Source organism: Oncorhynchus mykiss, chromosome 5 (genome assembly GCF_013265735.2).
Source record: "Oncorhynchus mykiss isolate Arlee chromosome 5, USDA_OmykA_1.1, whole genome shotgun sequence".
In the NCBI taxonomy this organism is placed as follows: Eukaryota; Metazoa; Chordata; class Actinopteri; order Salmoniformes; family Salmonidae; genus Oncorhynchus; species Oncorhynchus mykiss.
Window position 1 is genome coordinate 32624471 of NC_048569.1, and position 21644 is coordinate 32646114.

The 21644-nt window shown below is 43.2% G+C and overlaps 1 protein-coding gene across 2 annotated transcripts; it reads right to left on the reverse strand.

Moving 5' to 3' along the window:
• Window positions 1-51: 51 nt before the first annotated feature.
• Window positions 52-21315, reverse strand: LOC110523620 (ATP-dependent RNA helicase DQX1). Of its 2 annotated transcripts, none has more exons than XM_036977294.1 (12): window positions 20938-21315; window positions 10475-10874; window positions 10135-10328; window positions 8522-8942; window positions 4177-4476; window positions 3892-3991; window positions 3589-3747; window positions 3183-3374; window positions 2876-3001; window positions 2514-2704; window positions 2036-2226; window positions 52-1674 (listed from the first exon to the last, which is right to left on the reverse strand). In XM_036977294.1, the coding sequence occupies exons 2-12, from the start codon at window positions 10799-10801 to the stop codon at window positions 1458-1460; spliced, it is 2418 nt and encodes an 805-aa protein (XP_036833189.1). In that variant the 5' UTR covers window positions 10802-10874; window positions 20938-21315; the 3' UTR covers window positions 52-1457. The 2 variants fall into 2 exon arrangements, with proteins under 2 accessions (XP_036833189.1, XP_021458162.2); XM_021602487.2 differs by lacking the exon at window positions 20938-21315 and adding an exon at window positions 16626-16924.
• Between the last annotated feature and the right edge of the window lie 329 nt (window positions 21316-21644).

Sequence of the window (21644 nt, forward strand, 5' to 3'; positions counted from 1 at the left end):
AATGTGGATCCAAAATGAAATACCAAATACTCTTTCTGAATGTTTAGAACATTTTTTTCGTAAGGCATACAATTGGTTTTGGATTCCCTCTACCACTCAACCCGAGGAGAAGCACAAACTATCTTTGACAGGTTGGTGTCGGCTAACATCAAAGGCCGGAGGAATCCTTTCAAATTAAGTAGTTAACTATTTCAAGTCGATATTCAACAAATTAACCTTTTATTTTGATGATCAATATCATATACTTAAAAGTTGTTTTAGATAGGGGGGGCTGACCTGACACCCTTGATTTGCACACACAAATATTTGATTATTTAAACACATTGGGGTGGGGGAAGAGGGTCCAGATAAACACTAAACCCAATAGAATACAAAGAACAACGGTAGCAAAACTGGATTCTAAATCCCTCAACATGGAAGCTCTGTACAATGGTAGATCGCCCTCTATAAACCCAACTGAGCCCTGAGAATCACATGTCCAGTCCACATCAAACTTCTGTGATTGGGCACTTCTACAAAGGGATCAAAGTTTCCACTGAAGTGATAGGTGCTGGCGCCACAACAAACAACAAAAACACATTCCCTGGAAGTGACAGCATCAATGCCATACCTCAACTGTCATCATTGAAAGGATGCATGTCCACCTGACAGCTGACATATCTTCAGTGAAGTATCAGGTACCCTCGTAGAATAGTAAACTTTTCGGACAATATATAATTCTCAACAGTGCATTCGGGAAGTATTCAAACCCCTTCCTTTTTTCTACCTTTCGTTACAATACAGCCTTATTCTACCAAGATTGAACTCTTTGGCCATCAATCTACACACAATGCATATAATGACAAAGTGAAAAACAGGTTTTTAGAAACATTTGCACATTTATAACAAATAAAAAACAGAAATGCCTTACTAAGTATTCAGACCCTCTGCTATGGGACTCGATATTGAACTTCTTGAGATGTTTCTACAACTTGATTGGAGTCCACCTGTGGTAAATTCAATTGATTGGCCATTATTTGGAAAGGCACACACCTGTCTATGTAAGGTCCCACAGTTGACAGTGCATGTCACAGCAAAAATCAAGTCAAGGGGTCTAAATACTTTCCAAATGCACTGTATATTACGTTGGGTACCAGTATACAGTTTCTTTTATAGGAACTATGCAGGTTCAGTCTCAAACATTTTCATGTGCCAAAAATGCATGTAATCTCATTTGAAAAATATTTCACTAACACCTGTAGGTGAGCCCTATTCACTCAGATGTAAACAACTGCTTCCATACAGCTGTGTATGGCTGGAGAGTGTACTGTACATTCTCTCCCTCATCAGCTGTCCGTGCAACAGTACAGTTCTGTAGTGTGTTCCCAGTAGCACTGTGAGTGTGCATAGTGCATCCATGTCCTCCATCTCAGATTCTCCTCCCTTGGTTCTGCTTTTGGTCGGCCACTCCTTTCCCGTCACTGTATGACACACAGCTCAGTGCTGTCCTGATTACGTAGATCTGCGGTCCTGTCTAAGTGTTCCTCAATGTGGGGTGTGTCATAGGTCCCCTCTGGCCCCCTCTCCTGTTCCTCCTCTGGGGGCAGCAGACTCTGTCTCAGCTCCATCAGCTGGTCCCGTCCCTCACTGGACGGCAGGTTGCCCAGGTAGTACTGAGGGGCCAGCTCCACCAACCTTCCCACAGAAAACAAGGTTACATAAAAGTAATGCACTTAAATGCCTAGTTTACCTCAATGTAATGACATTTGCACATGTCAGAAGACTTCTATATCATATTAACATGGTTCTGTAGAAGTTTAATGCTTGTGGTTGTTCGATCTGATCATCTGCGCAGCATGACAATCTGGAATGCACCCACTATCTTCTGACAGATAGTACAGTAAACTGTACTGTCTACCAAATGACTAGTATTCCAAAAGGAAGCAAAGTCGCCACTATGTGGATGGCCTAAAGAAGTTCAGGGTTACAGTGTGCATTACATGCATACTAACTACAACAAAAGTTAAAAAGTTCAAAAAATGTTGGGGTTACTCACATGTGGGGATGCACCTCGGAGGCGGTGCGGACACAGTTGTCGTGGGAGATGGTAAATTCGTGGTAGAGCACCCAGGAGGGGGGGTTGGGGCGCGGCCGGCGACACAGATAGGAGGAGAAGGGGTGGAGGTGAGCCACGTGACGGTGAGTCAACAGGAGGTAGTTACCTGAGCCGTCCACATCATGAGCCACCTGAGAGAGAGACGGGAAGGGAGAAGAGAAAACGCAACAAAATAGAGAAACAAGTACAGAAATAGCAGGAGAGACCGAGGGGGAGGGGGCAAAAGGCAGAGAGACACCAGAATGGAAAGAAAGAAGAAAATAGGAAAATTGAGAAAGACAGTAAGGTAAAGACAAATAGGGGGGAGGATAGAGAGAGAGAGGTTAGGGTCTATATATTTCCCTGTCAAAATTCATATACACAACATTAACTAACAAACTAATCTTCAATGGAGAAGTGAACTGATGAGTCTTTCTACCTTGAGGAAGAACCCTGAGATGAGCGCACGCTTGATATTAGTGCAGTTGTCTTGGCAACCAAACGCAGGAGGCGAGACGGGCAACTCTATTCGTTGCATCACCTCCAGCAGCTCCGCCCTAATCATCCCAGCCAATCTTAATGCAGCGGGGTTCAGGAAGTTGGTAGTACACCAGGCATCATCCTCATTGTCTAAAAGAGCAATCAGATTAATATTCAGGAGGAGAACTGTGTAAAATGCATGTTGTGCCCATATGTGTATATCTATAAGTTGATGTTTGTGTGCGTGTGTGTTTGTGCGCATAAACCAAACCTCCTGTACATTGCAGCTGTGTGTGTGTGTGTAGTATTATATAGACTCACGCTGTATATAGGCGTTGTAGATGTTGATGAGGGTGAGGTGGTCTCCCTCATTGTGCAACAGTGGACGTCTGTGAGTGGCTGCTGCCTCCTCCCTCTGGGGTGGGGGGGTCACAAAGCAGGGGGGAGCTGGGAACACACACAGGTGGAGAATTGAATGTTAAAGAACAAAAAGTAAAAGTTATAGAAACAAAGCAATATTGGAATTGCACGTAAAAAAGAGAAGCTATGAGTAAAGGCACATTTTATAGGCAGTAATAAGCACCTTGGTCAGTGTAGTGAGTGTAGTGTGTGTGTCTGTCGTGTGTACCTGTGAGCATGGCGGCAATGGTGAGCAGCTCATTGACACAGTCAAACTCGCAGGCAGCGATGAGGGCCTTAGCCAGCGAAGGCTCCAGAGGCAGCTCTGACATAATGATGCCCACTTCAGACAGGTTCCCATCATCATCCAGTGCTGCAAGGTAGTCCAGGTCCTCTAGAGCCTGCATCAGAGCCTCGGGAGCTGGGGGGAGGGGAATAAAAGAGAGAATAAAATAGAGAGGGATGGATTGAAGAAATTGAGGGATATTGGAAGATATTATATTTATATTTTGTCTGATATAACAAAATAGAAGGTACCTAGTAAACACAAACTCCCATGAAAAAAAGGTGCAATTTATTCATTCAAAGGAGAAGATCAAGGCTCAACTAGCTAGATGATGCGTGACCCTCCTTACCAGGCCTGTCCAGGAACTTGCACTGGCCCATGTCAGCGATGTCCAGCCTCTTGAGCAGCAGCACCAGGTGGCTGAGGTTCTCTTCCATCACCCCAGGGCTGCGGGCCTCTGCCATGCCCTCCTCATAAAGAGCCTGGGGGTACAGACGGAAACACAGACCTGTAGGGACAGGAGAGAGGAGTCAGAAGAACACATAGAGAGGATATTTGGCCTGTAACAGCTATCTATGTCCCTTCTCTTAAATGAGAAAAACACCACATTCCATGATGATTTTTTTAAATGGCTTGATTGACCCTAACCTACCTGGTAGGTCACCGTTTACCCTCTGCGTCCGCATGTCTGCCTGGTGTCGGCTGATTGGACGCAGGACCTGTGAGTCCGCTCTGATTTGAGGGTTGTAAACCTATGACACGGAGGCAGAAGAGTGGGAGGTTATGCATGGCACTGCAACTCGGTACACCTCAATAGTTTGTTGAGGTTATGCGGCATTGTAGCATTGCCACATTTGACAACAGGGATGAGGCCACTGTGTAGGATAGTACCACACACACTCCTTCTCCCTCCCACCTCTGATAAATGAATACTCACTGTCTTGAGTTGCATGCCTGTGTCTATGACGTAGCGCACTGCAGATAGAGAGAAGGAGGCCTCCCCCAGGGTGTCTGTGAGGATAACCCTGCGCCTCACTCCCATCCCCACCCCTATCCCTGGCCCTTCCAGTCCTTCAGACCCCTCCGTGTCACCAGAAGGCCTTTCTGGCTCAGGTTCGTAGACGCGCTGGGTGGCCCCCCCGAGGCCTGTATGGAGGTGTAGAACTCTGAGGGGCCCCAGCTGAGGACTCAGGGCCACAGACTCCTTCTGCAGCAGAAAGCCACACTCATCTATCTCCTGAGAAACAGAGAGAGAGAGAGAGAGAGATGGTTGATAATATAGAGTGCATTCGGAAAGTATTCAGACCCCTTCCCTTTCCCCACATTTTGTTATATTACAGCCTTATTTTTAAAAAATGCTATGAGCTCAGGTGCATCCTGTTTCCATTGATCATCCTTGAGATTTTTATACAACTTGATTGGAGTCTACCTGTGATAAATTCTATTGATTGGACATGATTTGGAAAGGCACACACCTGTCTATATAAGGTCCCACAGTTGACATTGCATGAGCAAAAACCAAGCCAATTGTCTGTAGAGCCCCGAGACAGGATTGTGTCGAGGCACAGATCTGGGGAAGGGTTCCAAAAAATGTCTGCAGCATTGAAGGTCCCCAAGAACACAGTGTCGTCAATCCTTCTTAAATGGAAGAAGTTTGGAACCACCAAGACTCTTCCTAGAGGTGGCCGTCCGGCCAAACTGAGCAATCGGGGGAGAAGTGCTTTTATCAGGGTGGTGACCAAGAACCCAATGGTCACTAACAGAGCTTCCAAAAAGACAACCATCTCTGCAGCATTCCCCCACAAGCTGACAAGGTAAAAATATGTCGTTCTGCCCCTCAGCAAGGCAGTTAACCCACTGTTCCCCGGGCGCCGAAGACGTGGATGTCAATTAAGGCCACCCCCCGCACCTCTCTGATTCAGAAGGGTTGGGTTAAATCCGGAAGACACATTTCAGTTGAAGTCATTCAGTTGTACAACTGACTAGGTATCCCCCTTTCCTTTCCAATCAGGTCTTCATGGTAGAGTGGCCAGACGGAAGCCACTCCTCAGTAAAAGGCATATGACAGCCCGCTTGGAGTTTGCCAAAAGGCACCTAAAGGACTCTCAGCCCATGAGAAACAAGATTCTCTGGTCTGATGAAACCAAGATTGAACTCTTTGGCCTGAATGCCAAGTGCCACGTCTGGAGGAAACCTGACACCATCCCTAGAGTGAAGCATGGTGGTGGCAGCATCATGCTGTGGGAATGTTTTTCAGCAGCAGGGACTGGGAGACGAGGGAAAGATGAACGGAGCAAAGTACAGAGAGAGCCTTGATGACAACCTGCTCCAGAGTGCTCAAGAACTCAGACTGGGGTGAAGGTTCACCTTCCAACAGGACAACGACCCTAAGCACACAGCTAAGACAATGCAGGAGTGGCTTCGGGACAAGTCTCTGAATGTCCTTGAGTGGCCCAGCCAGACCCTAGACTTGAACCCGATCAAACTTCTCTGGAGAGACCTGAAAATAGCTGTGCAGCGATGCTCCCCATCCAACCTGACAGAGCTTGAGAGGATCTGCAGAGAAGAATGGGAGAAACTCCCCAAATACAGATGTGCCAAGCTTGTAGTGTCTCGAGGCTGTAATTGCTGCAAAAGGTGTTTCAACAAATTACTGAGTAAAGGGTCTGTAAATGTAATATTTCCATATATACAGGTATATATATATATTACACATTTGCAATAATTTCTAAAAACCTGTTTTTGCTTTGTCATTATGAGGTATTGTGTGTAGATAAAACATTTTAAATAAATTTTAGAATAAGGCTGTACCGTAACAAAATTTGTTAGGGTTCTGAATACTTTCCGAATGCACTGTATACTGTTCTATCCTGGGCACCTTGACACGCTCTTGAGAAACTTTATTTCCTGACATTCTAAAACTTGTCCTTTGTTAGACAAGTGAATGAGTGGACAAGTAGAGACACTGTCATTTCAATGAAAGGAGAACATGCTATTTAAGCTCCCTAAATGCAGTGCATGAATGCAATGTAGAGTTTAGTGTCCCAAATGCATCCACTCTTTCCGCTCTCCACTCTACCCCTCCGCTCTCCACTCTACCCCTCCACTCTCCACTCTACCCCTCCAAACTCCACTCTACCCCTCCAACATCAACAAAACAAAGGAGCTGATTGTTTACTTCAGGTAACAGCAGAGGGAGCACGCCCTTATCCACATCGATGGGACCGCAGTGGATAATGTGGAAAGCTTCAAGTCCCTCGGTGTACACATCACTGAAATAGTCCACCCACACAGACACTGTGGTGAGGAAGGCACAACAGCGCCTCTTCAACCTCAGGAGGCTGAAGAAATTTGGCTTGGTCCCTAAGACCCACACAAACTTTTACAGATGCACAATTGAGAGCATTCTGTTGGGCTGTATCACCTCCTGGTACTGCAACTGCACCGCCCGCAACCGCAGGGCTCTCCAGAGGGTGGTGCGGTCTGCCCAACGCATCACCGGGGGCACACTGCCTGCCCTCCAGGTCACCTACAGCACCTGATGTCACAGGAAGGCCAAAAAGATCATCAACCACCTAAGACATGGCCTGTTCACCCCGCAGAAGGCAAGGTCAGTACAGGTGCATCAAAGCTGGAACTGAGAGACTGAAAAATAGCTTCTATCTCAAGGCCATCAGACTGTTAAATAGCCATCACTAGTCGGGTACCACCCGGCTACTCAACCCTGTACCTTAGAGGCTGCTGCCCTATATACAAAGACATGGAATCACTGGCCACTTTAAATAATAGAACACTAATCACTTTAATCATGTTTACATACTGCTTTACTCATTTCATATAAATCTACTGTATTTAGTCAATGCCACTCCGACATGGCTAGTCCTAATATTTATTTTTATTTATTTCTTAATTCCATTCTTTTACTTTTAGATTTGTGTATTGTTGTGAATTGTTAGATATTACTACACTGCTGGAGCTAGAACACAAGCATTTCACTACACCCGCAATAACATCTGCTAAAGATGTGTATGTGACCAAAAAAATTGGATTGGATTTGAAGGCTATCATTTTCTCCCTCCTTCCTGCAGCTGTGTGGGATTTGTTATGCTAACCAGTTAAAGGGATTGACCATAGGGTACAGACTTAGGGCAATTAAAGGGGAAGAGTGGAAGCAACTCCTCATCTTTGCCACTGCCCCACCCCTTGCCCTGGCAAAATCTTCATACTTTTTAATGGCGTCCTCACATTAAGCTATCTAAACCAATGAGATTTTATTGTTTTAAAAAGTAAAACGTTATCTAAATGAATAAATAATCTATTTGAGCATATTGGGGTATATCACCTGTGCCCATTCTCCTGCTCCTTTCTCATGTTTCACCCCCTCTCTCGCTCCCTCCCTCTCCCTAAACGCATAGTTTAGGTTGATCTGAGTTGAGACTTGGCAAACAGTACTCTGTTCACTGTGACTCTTCTAATAAGCCTTAACCAGATCAGTTCTCCTGGCTAGCTAGCCCTGTGTTTTGCAGCCATGGCGTCAACTACTGTACTTAAGTCCAGGTATGCCTCTGGATTTGAAACCATGGCCGGGAATGCGGCGAGGAGCTAGGGTGTGGTGATGTTGACATAGTGGGAGTGTGTATGTGAGAGGTGGATGTGAATATGACAGGGATCTGTGCTGGAAATGAATAATATCCTAAAATATGTGCATGTCTGGGTGAAGTGTATGTATCTATTTATCTATCAATCTGTATGTGCGTGTTCTGGATGCATTAACCAGGACATCGGATACACACTGATGCCAATCAGCAGTCTAAGGTTACAGTGCCCCCATTTCTCTGTCCCCAGCGTGAGAGGCATCAACAGACAAGGAAGAGGATGGCATATTACAAAACACAGCACAACAAAGCATTAAGAAATAAGACTCAGTTCAATAGGGATTTTCAGATGGAAGAAAGTCGATCAGAAACGGACAAGAAAATATGGGATAGAAAATAAGTTGATTTAGCAGTCACTTTGATCCAAAACTACTTACATCGTGTGGGAAGTAATATCACAACTCTACTGTTGCATTTACCCCACTAACCCCAACTACACTAACACCAACTAGCCCTAACTACCCTAACTAACCCGACCAAACGTAACCCACTGAGCCATCTCTCTGTACCAGCAGTAGGCCTACTTGGCATCTACCGTCTACTGATCTGATAAAAACAGCCCCAGTAGTTAATGAGATTAGCTTGGATATATTTAGTATACTGTGTTGTGTGTGTGCGTGCATCTACCTGGGCGCTGGGGAGAAATACCATTACATCCCCCTCCTCCCCCCTGCGGTGAAGATCCAACACTATATGACACGCTGCTGCCGCCGACTCCCTCCCTCCAGGATCCCTGTACACCGTTTCCATGACAACCAGTGGTCTCCTCCTCGTCTCTGTGTCGGGTGTACCTCCGACAGGCTCACCCAGTGTTAGAAGCGGAACTCTTTCACCCAGGAAGGTGGCAAGGCTGGGGGCGAGGGAGGGGTCGGTGAGCAGGACCACACGGAGGTTGTCAGAGCGCTGGTCACATACATCCCGCAGCAGGCCCAGGAGGACGTCGGTGGGCACCGTGCGCTCCTGCACCTCGTCCACCACCAGCACCCCGTACTGACGCAGCAGGGGGTCCGACATCATCTCTCCCAGGAGCAGAGAGTCACTGACAAACCTGAGAGAGATGCAATATGTAACTTTTTTTTAGAAATGATAGATTTGTCATTCTCATTACATTCTCATTCTTACACAGAGGCGGTAAATATGTTCTGTGTGTGCTATTTCTATGCTTCCCCGTCTTAAAGATGCACTATGTAGAAATCCCCATCATTTCCTGGTTGCTAAAATTCCAATAGTTCACTTAATTTCGGTTTATGTGACAAACAAGCAAGTATAGTGTAGAGCAGGGTTTCACATATAGTTTTTTGCCCTAGCACTACACATCAGATTCAAATAAGCAAAGCATGAAGCTGTGCTAGGGCAAAAACCGAAACATGCACCTAGGAGGGGGGAACCCAGGACCGAGTTTGGGAAACTCACGTGTAGAGAATCATTGTACCATCTAAACCGCTGTGAAATATATTTTCCAGAACCAAAAATATTGTATTTTCAGCTGCTGAAGCTGGTGAACAAAACTGAAAGTAAAAGACGCAAAAATGTAACTTTATAATGGGAAGCATAGAAATAGAGCACAAAGAACAGATAACCGCTTCTTAGAGCTGCTTTCAATGAGTGACATATCTATAACAAATATTTCTATGTGCATTTGGTCAGTTCGCCCAAAAGTTACATATTTCAGATTTAAGTTTAGGTTTTTGCATCTTTTAGCTTCAGTTTTGTATACCAGCTTCTAACAGCTGAAAATACAATATTTTTGGTTATGGAAAATATATATTTCACAGCGGTTTAGATGGTACGATGTCTCTACATTTGTTTTGTCACATAAACTGAAATTAGGCAAACTATTAGAATTTTAGCAACCAGGAAATGGGGGAGCGATTTCTGCATATTGCACTTTTAATCCGATTGTATTGCACCTCAGGGGGAGACAGAGAGAGAAAGAGAGATAAGAGATAAGAATACAAGGACAACAATATTCTAATCCAGGCCGGGAAGAGCAGAAAGGAGGGTGGACAAACCAGTTAGACAAACCACCGTGTGGGGTTTTAGGCTGGGTTTCTGAAGTAAAAAGCACTTTAGAAATACATTTGATTTGATTTGAGTTAGAAGAAGATAAAGAGGAAGTAAGGACCATGCCGTCATATAGTGTGATGGGTGTGTACCCAAGCTTGTACCTATGTGTATGTGTGTGTACATACACATGGCCCAATCTTCATGTACACCTGTGTGTCTACCTCCCTCCTCACCTGAGTAGCGTATCGGGGGTACAGCCATCATCATGGGGGACACAGTAGCCCACCTCCAGGCCCAGACTCAGGTCCATCTCATCAGCCACTCTGAGGGCCAGACTCGCTGCAGCTACAGCGTAGGGTTGGGAACAGCACACCAAGCCATGGGAGAACTCATGGGACTGGGCATACTCCACACACCACTGGGGCACCTTGGAGGGAGAAGGTGAGGGACAGAGGTAGAGACAAAGAGATGGAGGGAGACAGAGTGAGAGTGTTCTTCACCACCAGCGCTCATGTGTGTGCCCATGCCTCTGTGTATGTGTGCATGTTTGTACGTATTATGCATGCCTCTTACCTGTGTGCTCTTTCCTGTGCCACAGGGGGCGCTGACCACGACCATGCTGTTTGTCTCCAGGTGTTCCAGCAGGCGGTACTTAAGGCTCCAAACAGGAAGCCTCTTCCTCTCCTCCAGCAGGGAGTAGTAGCGTGACGAGAAGGGCAAGCCGTCATACGGGTTCACCTCCAGGTCACCCAGGCCACCCTCATCCCCCCCTCTGTCTCCCGCCTCGTCCTCCAGGTCCCCAGACAGGAGAGAGGACATGGATAGAGAGTCCAGAGCTGAGGGCGGGTGGAGGGTAGAGGGGGACGTTGTCGAGGGGGCTGCAGGAGGGGATGATGCCATAATTGCAGGGTGGGTGGGGGGAGACGGAAGGGGAGAAAGGGAAAGGGGTGGTAACGGAGTGACTGGAGATTACCTGGGGAGAGGAACAAAGAATAAAAAGAGGCTTTGGTTATCTGGATGCTGTTGTGTTAGAGCTTGTAGAGCAAGTTTTAAAGTCAACCTAGTTGACCCCTGTCTTGAGACATCGGGATTAATTTGCTTGAGGCTAGGGACCTGGTGTTAAACTTGAGTCACTGAAGGAAATGTAATATATATACAGTACCAGTCAAAAGTTTGGACACACCTTCTCATTCCAGGGTTTTCTTTATTTTTACTATTTTCTACATTGTAGAATAATAGTGAAGACGTCACAACTATGAAAAAACACAAATGGAATCATATAGTAACCAAAAAAGTGGTAAACAAATCAAAATCTATTTTATATTTGAGATTCTTCAAAGTAGCCACCCTTTGCCTTGATGACAGCTTTGCACACTCTTGGCATTCTCTCAACCAGCTTCATGAGGTAGTCACCTGGAATGCATTTCAATTAACAGGTGTGCCTTGTTAAAAGTTAATTTGTGGAATTTCTTTCCTTCTTAATGCATTTGAGCCAATCAGTTGTTTTGTGACAATGTATACATTTGGTAAAAGACCAAGTCCATATTCCAGGCACACTTAACCAGCATGGTTACCACAGCATTCTGCAGCAATACGCCATCCCATCTGGTTTGCGCTTAGTGGGACTATAATTTGTTTTTCAACAGGACAATGACCCAACACACCTCCAGGCTGTGTAAGGGCTATTTGACCAAGAAGGAGAGAGATGGAGTGCTGCATCAGATGACCTGGCCTCCACAATCACCCGACATCAACCCAATTGAGATGGATTGGGATGAGTTGGACCGTAGCGTGAAGGAAAAGCACCCAACAAGTGCTCCGAATATGTGGGAACTCCTTCAAGACTGTTGGAAAAGCATTTCAGGAGAAGCTGGTTGAGAGAATGCCAAGAGTGTGCAAAGCTGTCATGAAGGCAAAGGGTGGCAACTTTGATTAATCTAAAATATATTTTTATTTGTTTAACCCTTTTTTGGTTACTACATGATTCCACATTAGTTATTTCATAGTTTTTATGTATTCACTATTATTCTACAATGTAGAAAAGTACAAATAAAGAAAAAACCTTGAGTGAGTAGGTGTGTCCAAACTTTTGACTGGTACTGTATATCACATGTTATGATTTATATCCTGAGATAGAAAGTTTTATGTGGTGTAAGAAGCCTCAAACTTTTCACAGGGGTAAGGCCATTTTCAACCTTGACTAGCTAAGTATACAGTAACAGTTGTGCTATGCAGAGTGCATAGTTGCTAGTCTAGTCATTGAAAGGCCTAGGAAGTCAGACAGCTTCAGTGACAGACAGCACAGAGCAGCTCTAGCTTTGTACAGCAGCTGTGGGCCTGTGATATTCCACTCACTCCTGGAATGTCTGCATTTGCCCCGTGTGCATGGAGCAATCCACACGAGAGCACTCTCTCTCTCTCACACACACACACACACACACACACACACACACACACACACACACACATACACACAGACTTACACATGTAATCAGTCATGGTTAACACCCACTTCTCTGTGTTAAAACCATCAGCAACACTGATATGCAAACAATGCGGAGTCAATGCATAAAATTTGTCCATAATGCAAAGTCTACACTCTAGATGGAAGCTGCCTTTGTACATTCCCTAGAAACCTCAGATAAAGAAATGGTATAAGACCTAGATTAACTTCACTACTAGGCTAGATAAAATAATGTATGACTTTAAAATGGGTAAGTTGTGGTTGGTTAAATACAGTTGAAGTCGGAAGTTTACATACACCTTAGCCAAATACATTTAAACTCAGTTTTTTCACAATTCCTGACATTTAATCCTAGTAAAAATTCCCTGTCTTAGGTCAGTTAGGATCACCACTTATTTTAAGAATGTGAACATCTGACAAAAATATCTAAAGACACTGAAGCAGCATTCTCAAAACTTTTGACCACGACTGTATTCATAGTTGAAGTCAGAATTACATACACTTAGGTTGGAGTCATTAAAACCGGTTTTTCAACCACTCCACAAATTTCTTGTTAACGAACTATAGTTTTGGCAAGTCGGTTTGGACATCTACTTTGCATATGACACAAGTAATTTTTCCAACAATTGTTTACAGACAGATTATTTCACTTATAATTCACTGTATCACAATTCCAGTGGGTCAGAAGTTTACATACACTAAGTTGACTGTGCCTTTAAACAGCTTGGAAATTCCAGAAAATGATGCCATGGCTTAGAAGTTTCTGATAGGCTAATTGACATCATTTGAGTCAATTGAAGGTGTACCTTTGGATGTATTTCAAGGCCCACCTTCAAACTCAGTGCCTCTTTGCTTGACATCATTGGAAAATCAAAACAAATCAGTCAAGACCTCAGAAAAACAATTGTAGACCTCCACAAGTCTGGTGTATCCTTGGGAGAAATTTCCAAACTCCTGAAGGTACCACGTTCATCTGTACAATCAATAGTACGCAAGTATAAACACCATGGGACCATGCAGCCGTCATACTGCTCAGGAAGGAGACGCGTTCTGTCTCCTAGAGATGAACGTACTTTGGTGCGAAAAGTGCAAATCAATCCCGGAACAACAGCAAAGGACCTTGTGAAGATGCTGGAGGAAACAGGTACAAAAGTATCTACAGTGGGGCAAAAAACAATTTAGTCAGCCACCAATTGTGCAAGTTCTCCCACTTAAAAAGATGAGAGAGGCCTGTAATTTTCATCATAGGTACACTTCAACTATGACAGACAACATGAGAAGAAAACAAATCCAGAAAATCACATTGTAGGATTTTTAATGAATTTATTTGCAAATTATGGTGGAAAATAAGTATTTAGTCACCAACAAACAAGCAAGATTTCTGGCTCTCACAGACTTGTAACTTATTCTTTAAGAGGCTCCTCTGTCGTCCACTCATTACCTGTATTAATGGCACCTGTTTGAACTTGTCATCAGTATAAAAGACACCTGTCCACAACCTCAAACAGTTACACTCCAAACTCCACCATGGCCAAGACCAAAGAGCTGTCAAAGGACACCAGAAACAAAATTGTAGACCTGCACCAGGCTGGGAAGACTGAATCTGCAATAGGTAAGCAGCTTGGTTTGAAGAAATCAACTGTGCGAGCAATTATTAGGAAATGGAAGACGTACAAGACCACTGATAATCTCCCTCGATCTGGGGCTCCACGCAAGATCTCACCCTGTGGGGTCAAAATGATCACAAGAACGGTGAGCAAAAATCCCAGAACCACACGGGGGGACCTAGTGAATGACCTGCAGAGAGCTGGGACCAAAGTAACAAAGCCTACCATCAGTAACACACTACGCCGCCAGGGACTCAAATCCTGCAGTGCCAGACGTGTCCCCCTGCTTAAGCCAGTACATGTCCAGGCCCGTCTGAAGTTTGCTAGAGAGCATTTGGATGATCCAGAAGAAGATTGGGAGAATGTCATATGGTCAGAACTTTTGGGTAAAAACTCAACTCGTCGTGTTTGGAGGACAAAGAATGCTGAGTTGCATCCAAAGAACACCATACCTACTGTGAAGCATGGGGGTGGAAAAATCATGCTTTGGGGCTGTTTTTCTGCAAAGGGATTAGGACGACTGATCCGTGTAAAGGAAAGACTGAATGGGGCCATGTATCGTGAGATTTTGAGTGAACCTCCTTCCATCAGCAAGGGCATTGAAGATGAAACGTGGCTGGGTCTTTTAGCATGACTTACAGAAAACATTTGACCTCTGTCATTGCCAACAAAGGGTATATAACAAAGTATTGAGAGAAACTTTTGTTATTGACCAAATACTTATTTTCCACCATAATTTGCAAATAAATTCATTAAAAATCCTACAATGTGATTTTCTGGAAAAACATTTTTGTCATTTTGTCTGTCATAGTTGAAGTGTACCTATGATGAAAATTACAGGCCTCTCTCATCTTTTTAAGTGGGAGAACTTGCACAATTGGTGGCTGACTAAATACGTTTTTTGCCCCACTGTATATCCACAGTAAAACGAGTCCTATATCGACATACCCTGAAAGGCTGCTCAGCAAGGAAGAAGCCACTGCTCCAAAACCGCCATAAAAAAGCCAGACTACGGTTTGCAACTGCACATAGGGACAAAGATGGCACTTTTTGGAGAAATATCCTCTGGTCTGATGAAACAAAAATAGAACTGTTTGGCCATAATGACCATCATTATGGTTGGAGGAAAAAGGGGGAGGCTTGCAAGCCAAAGAACACCATCCCAACCGTGAAGCACGGGTGTGGCAGCATCATGTTGTGGGGATGCTTTGCTGCAGGAGGGACTGGTGCACTTCACAAAATAGATGGCATCATGAGGAATAAAATGATGTGGATATATTAAAGCAACAGCTCAAGACATCAGTCAGGAAGTTTAAGCTTGGTCGCAAATGGGTCTTCCAAATGGACAATGACCCCAAGCATACTTCCAAAGTTCTGGCAAAATGGCTTAAGGACAACAAAGTCGAGGTACTGGAGTAGCCATCACAAAGCCCAAACCTCAATCCTATAGAAATTTTGTGGGCAGAACTGAAAAGAGTGTGTGCGAGCAAGGAGGCCTAAAAACCTGACTCAGTTACACAATCTCTGTCAGGAGGAATGGGCCAAAATTCCCCAATTAATCGTGGGAAGCTTGTGGAAGGCTACCTGAAACGTTTGACCCAAGTTAAACAATTTCAAGGCAATGCTACCAAATACAAATTGAGTGTATGTTAACGTCTGACCCACTGGGAATGTGATGAAAGAAATAAAAGCTGAAATAAATCATTCTCTCTACTATTATTCAAACATTTCACATTCTTAAAATAAAGTGGTGATCCCAACTGACCTAAGACAGGGAATTTTACTAGGATTAAATGTCAGGAATTGTGAAAAACTGAGTTTAAATGTATTTGGCTAAGGTGTATGTAAACTTCCGACTTCAACTGTACTTTTGTATATATAGTGTCTTCTGATGGTCCATGGTTACCAGTAGCCTGACCTGCTTGACACTTACCTATGTTTATTGAGTACACTGACATATAACTGCATACAAAAACAAAGAATACACAGAGGGCTAGTATGAGCTATGGGCAAAACATTAGAGCTCATCGCATGAAGGGAGTCCATCCATGGGGAAATATGGGTTGAGGAGGGGAGGTTGAATGGGGAGTTGAATAGTAATGTTCAACATCATATATGAATCACATGTGGGAGGGGTCTAGTGTCAGCCTGGGGCTTACAGTGGCAAATAACTAATAGTACTGGATGCAGGACATCACATGTTATAACTATGTTATAGTCAACAATGACTAGTATTATTTGTACATCTATTGTTTACTATCATGCAAACAAAGGCATTGTTATATTGGTATATAACTATTTGGCATTATGTGCAAATGCATCACACAAAACAATTATGTGAATGTGAGACCATATTTGAGAACTGTATGGCCATGACAATAGACTGATATGGACACTGCTTTTGGTAATTAGAAACTAGGGCTGACAACACCTGTATCAGTCGTCCAACAATTACTCCTGCTGTGTGTATTCATTCTCTTTTCTCCTTATCTCCCTTAGTTTACTGCCCATCTCCTGAGTCGGGTATCGACCTGTCAGGAACTACGTGTCAGCTGACAGTGACACACACGCACGATAGTAAAGAAATATAATTAAGCCAACTGGGACGAAAACAACCATAGAACCACGTAGTCAAATGCCATTGACATCTTACCTCCCACACATTTCTCTGGAGTCACCTAAAATCCCAAACAAGGTTCAGGATGTCCAGCAAAATAATTATCCACTGCGCTGTAAGTGAAGCGTTCTACTGTTCACTGTTGTCACACAAACCTGTATGACGTTTCTTGGATGTAAAATAATAATATGTTTCCGTTTGCCACTATAGACGGAGTCTCTATTCAGTTCTTCTCGGCCTCTGGTTTATCCGTGATTGTTGACATTAATAAAATAAAACTCGTCGTCCGGTCTTGATCTACCGAACCGCCGCCATGTTTGTCCGACTCACCGTGGCAGTAGTGATGGGTCGTTCGCGAACGAACGGCTCTTTTTGAACGGATCTTTTTGGTGAACGTCGGGAACCGAATCGCATTGGTGAAAGAGACGTTAATTTGGCTCCCTGATTTGCATATTGCTACTACTGCTTTATGAGTTTAAAACAACGTTTTTCGGCAGATAAGTTACAAAATGATTAACTAATGAGGATGAATCCTCACTGCAGAAACCACAAATAGTGGGGAGAGCCAATCCAAGCTGATATTTTGAGTGCCCCTAAGACAACAGGCCATCCAATGGTGTAGTGATGCCTGGAGAAGTAGGTATACTCAATTATTTCCAGACGCAAAAATTATATGAAAAATAGTGACATAGCCTACACTCAGAATGACCTAAAACGATAAATCCCATATTGTTTTTTCAAAGTTTGGCCAACCCAAGCTGTACTGTATAACTAGGCTAATAGTAGGCCTACCATTGAAATATATACATGTTGTTGTCTTTAATCACAGGTTTCCTATTTTCCCTAAATTTTCAGGTTTTCACTCTCAAAGCCACACTTGTTTTACATTTTTTTTTTTTTACAGAAAAACAACACCATTTTATGTTCTAAGTCAGAGTACCCCCAACAGTACACTTTTTGTTGGAGCCCTGAACAACCACACCTCATTCAGCTCATTGAGGGCTTGATGATTAGTTGACAAGTTGAAGCAGGTGTGCTTGTCCAGGGTTACAATACAAAATTACACTGTGGGGGGTACTCCAGAACCAGGGTTGGGAAACGCTGTTCTAAGTCCACTTTTGAGGTCTGGGAAAAATATAAGAAATGTTGTTTTTTGAGTGTAGTTTAATTCAAGTGTGCAGGCACCTAGCACTGTTGTTTGATTAGCACTGTTGTTTCTGTAGCTTGCTAAATAAATGCCTACTGGATAGACACAAATAATCATGATATCATTCTGACAGGTAGGCATAGGCTACTTTGTAGGTACTGTAATTAATATAGAGAGGCCTTTCTCCAAATCCTTATCATTAGCATCGCTATATATATTTTTATTATTTAACTGTTTGACACCTGGACTTTTTAGTTCATATTATGAGGCATGTCTTACCTTACTTGAAAGTAGCCTATAGCCAAAACCCCACCATAGAAACGTGGAGACAATTATTTTTTATAAAGACTTAGGCCTACTCGTATGCGTTTTCTTTAAACTTTCTTTCATTGTCTAGCAGCCAAATGCATTATCCTAGTCATATTAGCAACCCATGATAGTTGTTGCATATTTAAACCCCCATTCTTTCAACATTTCTAACGGATATGTCCATCTCTGTTCATGAAACCGCTCGCATGTGTGGTGCACATTTTAGAACGGCGTCTTCCCGCAAATTGCATTTTGGAACATTCACCCAAAGCCCTACCGTCGTCTGTACATGGTTGCGACTAAAATGTAAATGAGTAGTTTATCAACATTTTAAGCTAAACATTCTGATCTGTTCCATCAGCCTTATTAATCGAAGTGGCGTATACCTCCACTACACTAAATTGTTATGTATCAATGGGGATTAAGAAATACTTGGGAGTACCCTCCACTAAACCACTGAGACCATCTAATAATTTGGCCAGGTAAAAATGTATTTGAACGCGCATTTCACGATCTGATATACTGGTAGCCTACCTTTTGGGCTTTACATTTGATATTTGTAGGTTCTAGGTCGCATTTTACACTAAGATCCGTTTGGGAGCGAAATGAGCCGGCTCTTTTAAGTGAACGGAGCCAAATGAGCCGAAAAGACGGAATGCCAATCACTAGAGGGCAGGTGGAGTCGACAGTCAACGGGGGAGGAGCATGTCTCTGTCCTCTGTCAGAAATCAAATGTATTTTTGACACGCCAAGTCTCAACTGTGATGTACCCTTTCATCAAAGCAATTTTATACACGGATACATTATAACATTTTACAAATTCATAAATGAATTGTTCTTCTTAGTCCGTCGCATATTTTCGCACAAATATAAGATGAGCTATTTTTATTATTATTAGATGTATTAAAATATGTCCACCAGGACTTTCCAAATGTGCCTTTCTGTAACGGCTGTCGTGGGAAGAAGGTGAGGACCAAGGTGCAGCGTGGTAACTGTTCATAATTTTAAATAATAATCAAAACTGAACACTGAATAACAAAAACAACAATAACAAAATACAAAACAAAGGAACTAAGGTCAGAACGTGACACTTTCTCAATGTTCATTTTTCAGCATTATCATGTAGGCCTATGACGTCAATTGACGTTTTTCCATTAGGTGGACTGAGTAATAATGAGTGTAATTCGAAAAATTAAGTTGTTGTGGAAATAACAGTGTTCAAATAATGGCTTGAGTTAAATGTATAGGATCTGTCCAGGATAAAACATTATGAGAAATACATGATTGACATGGTGAGGTCAAGGTCAACTGTGCTCTTATTATTAATGCAGGACCCTCTGAGGACAATAAACCTTTTAATCATCCTTTGAGTCATTTCTATATTTATCTAAAGTTCTCTTTTTCTCCTGTTAGTTGTTACATAGCCTATATAGGCTGAGTTAAGTCATACACACACACACACTCAAATACGTCCCTCTCTCACACTCCCTCTCTCTGTCACGCACGCACGCACACTCAAATATGTCCCTCTCTCTCTCATACACGCACGCACGCACATACACACACATACACACACACACACACAAACAACTCTGAAGTCATAGCTCCCGTCTTACCCTTAACATCCTCCCTCCTACTGTTGTTGTTCATACAATAATGTTTAAGAGACATTTTGTGTCTCAAACAGTATGTATTTTCTCTGACAATCTTTTAAATCCATTTTATCTTAAAAAACAACTGCAGGAAATGTTTTTGTAACAGACATTGCAAAAAATATTGCAACAATAGACTATGATTAATCTTACTATATTATATTTATCCTGAGACAAGATGCATCCACTTTATAAAACTTACATATTTTTTCCTTCATTCTCAGTGGCAATGTCTGTCGCCCCAGTGTCTGCCCTCTGTCTGCTATTCCTGCTATCTGTGTGCACTGCCTGCTACATCTCCAACTGCCCCATAGGAGGCAAGAGAGCAGCACTAGACTTCCCATCCAGAAAGGTACCGTCATTCTCAGCAGTTCCACTTTGTTACTATTTATTGTAACTGTGTGTCTGTTATAGAGCTAGATTGGTGGTTGCCTGCCATAGAGGCTTGCCTCTTACCTTCGAAGGGTTGAGATTGCACAGTTAAATCAAAGGTTATTGTATGTCAATATTGTATGTTGTATTGTAACCTTTTTTTTGTTAAACCACAAAGCTTAAAACCACTTCCCTTTTCTATAAATATATCACTTTTATCTATAATAACAATGTAACTATAATTTTCTGTTTCCTATTATCTTTCCAGTGCATGTCGTGTGGCCCGGGCGATATGGGCTGCTGCTTTGGTCCCAGTATCTGCTGTGGGGAGGGGATGGGTTGCTACATGGGCTCCCCAGAGGCAGCTAGTTGTGTCGAGGAGAACTACCTGACCTATCCCTGTGAGGCCGGAGAGCAGTAGCCATGACCACGATCTGCTGATGAAGCTACTGCACATGATTAGCCACACCCCTCCCCAGAGTCCACCAATAAAACAGCCTCTAGGCGTTTACAGGGACAGTCCTGAGTTGAAGGACAGTGTAAAAAAATCTGTTGCATGTTTCAATGTCGGGCATACCTGCAGTATGTACATACATTTTCTACAGCAGATAGATATAGATGTAAAATATGAGTTTTTGCTTGTAACTGCTTGTGTAATGGCTTGTGCTCTGAGACAAATGCAGCTTACTGTACAAAAACATAACTTTCTGGTTAGTCATTGTTGCATGTTTCAAGTCAACTCGGGTCTCAAGTATTTCCAATACCAAAACACACACGCTAAAACTCACCACGAGATGTTGCTGAAATATATAAACGGTATGGATGAGTTTTTGTGTTTATGTGTGTACTGTATATGTATATGTCTTACCTTACGATGCATGAACAGAGCAGGAACAGAGCTGAGTCAAACAACCTCTGACATCATCTTTATGAGACCAAAGTCCCTCTCAGCTGCCTGACAGTACAATAGATCAGAAGTTCGGGCTGTAAAAGGTCTTATCCAAAGATACAAACCGACAGCTTGTGAAAGAAACCCATGTGACCCATATAAACCTACGGTCCTATGTCTTCTGAAGTGAACGCTAAAGCCTATGGTACACAGGCAATTTCGACAGGCATCATGCCCACCACCACACTGTCTCTCTTACATGTAGTGATGGGAATAAAAACCTAATCCTTTTTATTTATTTATCTGTTATTTAACTAGGTAAGTTGACTGTGAACACATTCTCATTTGCAGCAACGACCTGGGGAATAGTTACAGGGGAGAGGAGCCAATTGTAAACTGGGGATTATTAGGTAACCGTGATGGTTTGAGGGTCAGATTGGGAATTTAGCCAGGACACCAGGGTTAACACCCCTACTCTTACAATAAGTGCCATGGGGTCTTTTAATGACCTCAGAGAGTCAGGACACCCGTTTAACATCCCATTCCAAAGACAGCACCCTACACAGGGCAATGTCCCCAATCACTGCCCTGGGGCATTGGGATATTTTTTTTAGACCAGAGGAAAGAGTGCCTCCTACTGACCCTCCAACACCACTTTCAGCAGCATCTGGTCTACCATCCAGGGA

Excerpts from the sequence above, each read along its gene's own strand:
- LOC110523620 (XM_036977294.1), bottom strand. The coding sequence starts at position 10,801 with ATGGCATCATCCCCTCCTGCAGCCCCCTCGACAACGTCCCCCTCTACC. Across the intron at positions 8,943-10,134 it reads ACCCCCGATACGCTACTCAG|GTTTGTCAGTGACTCTCTGC; the intron begins GTGAGGAGGGAG and ends CATCTCTCTCAG. Across the intron at positions 1,675-2,035 it reads TCCGAGGTGCATCCCCACAT|GTTGGTGGAGCTGGCCCCTC; the intron begins GTGAGTAACCCC and ends TTCTGTGGGAAG.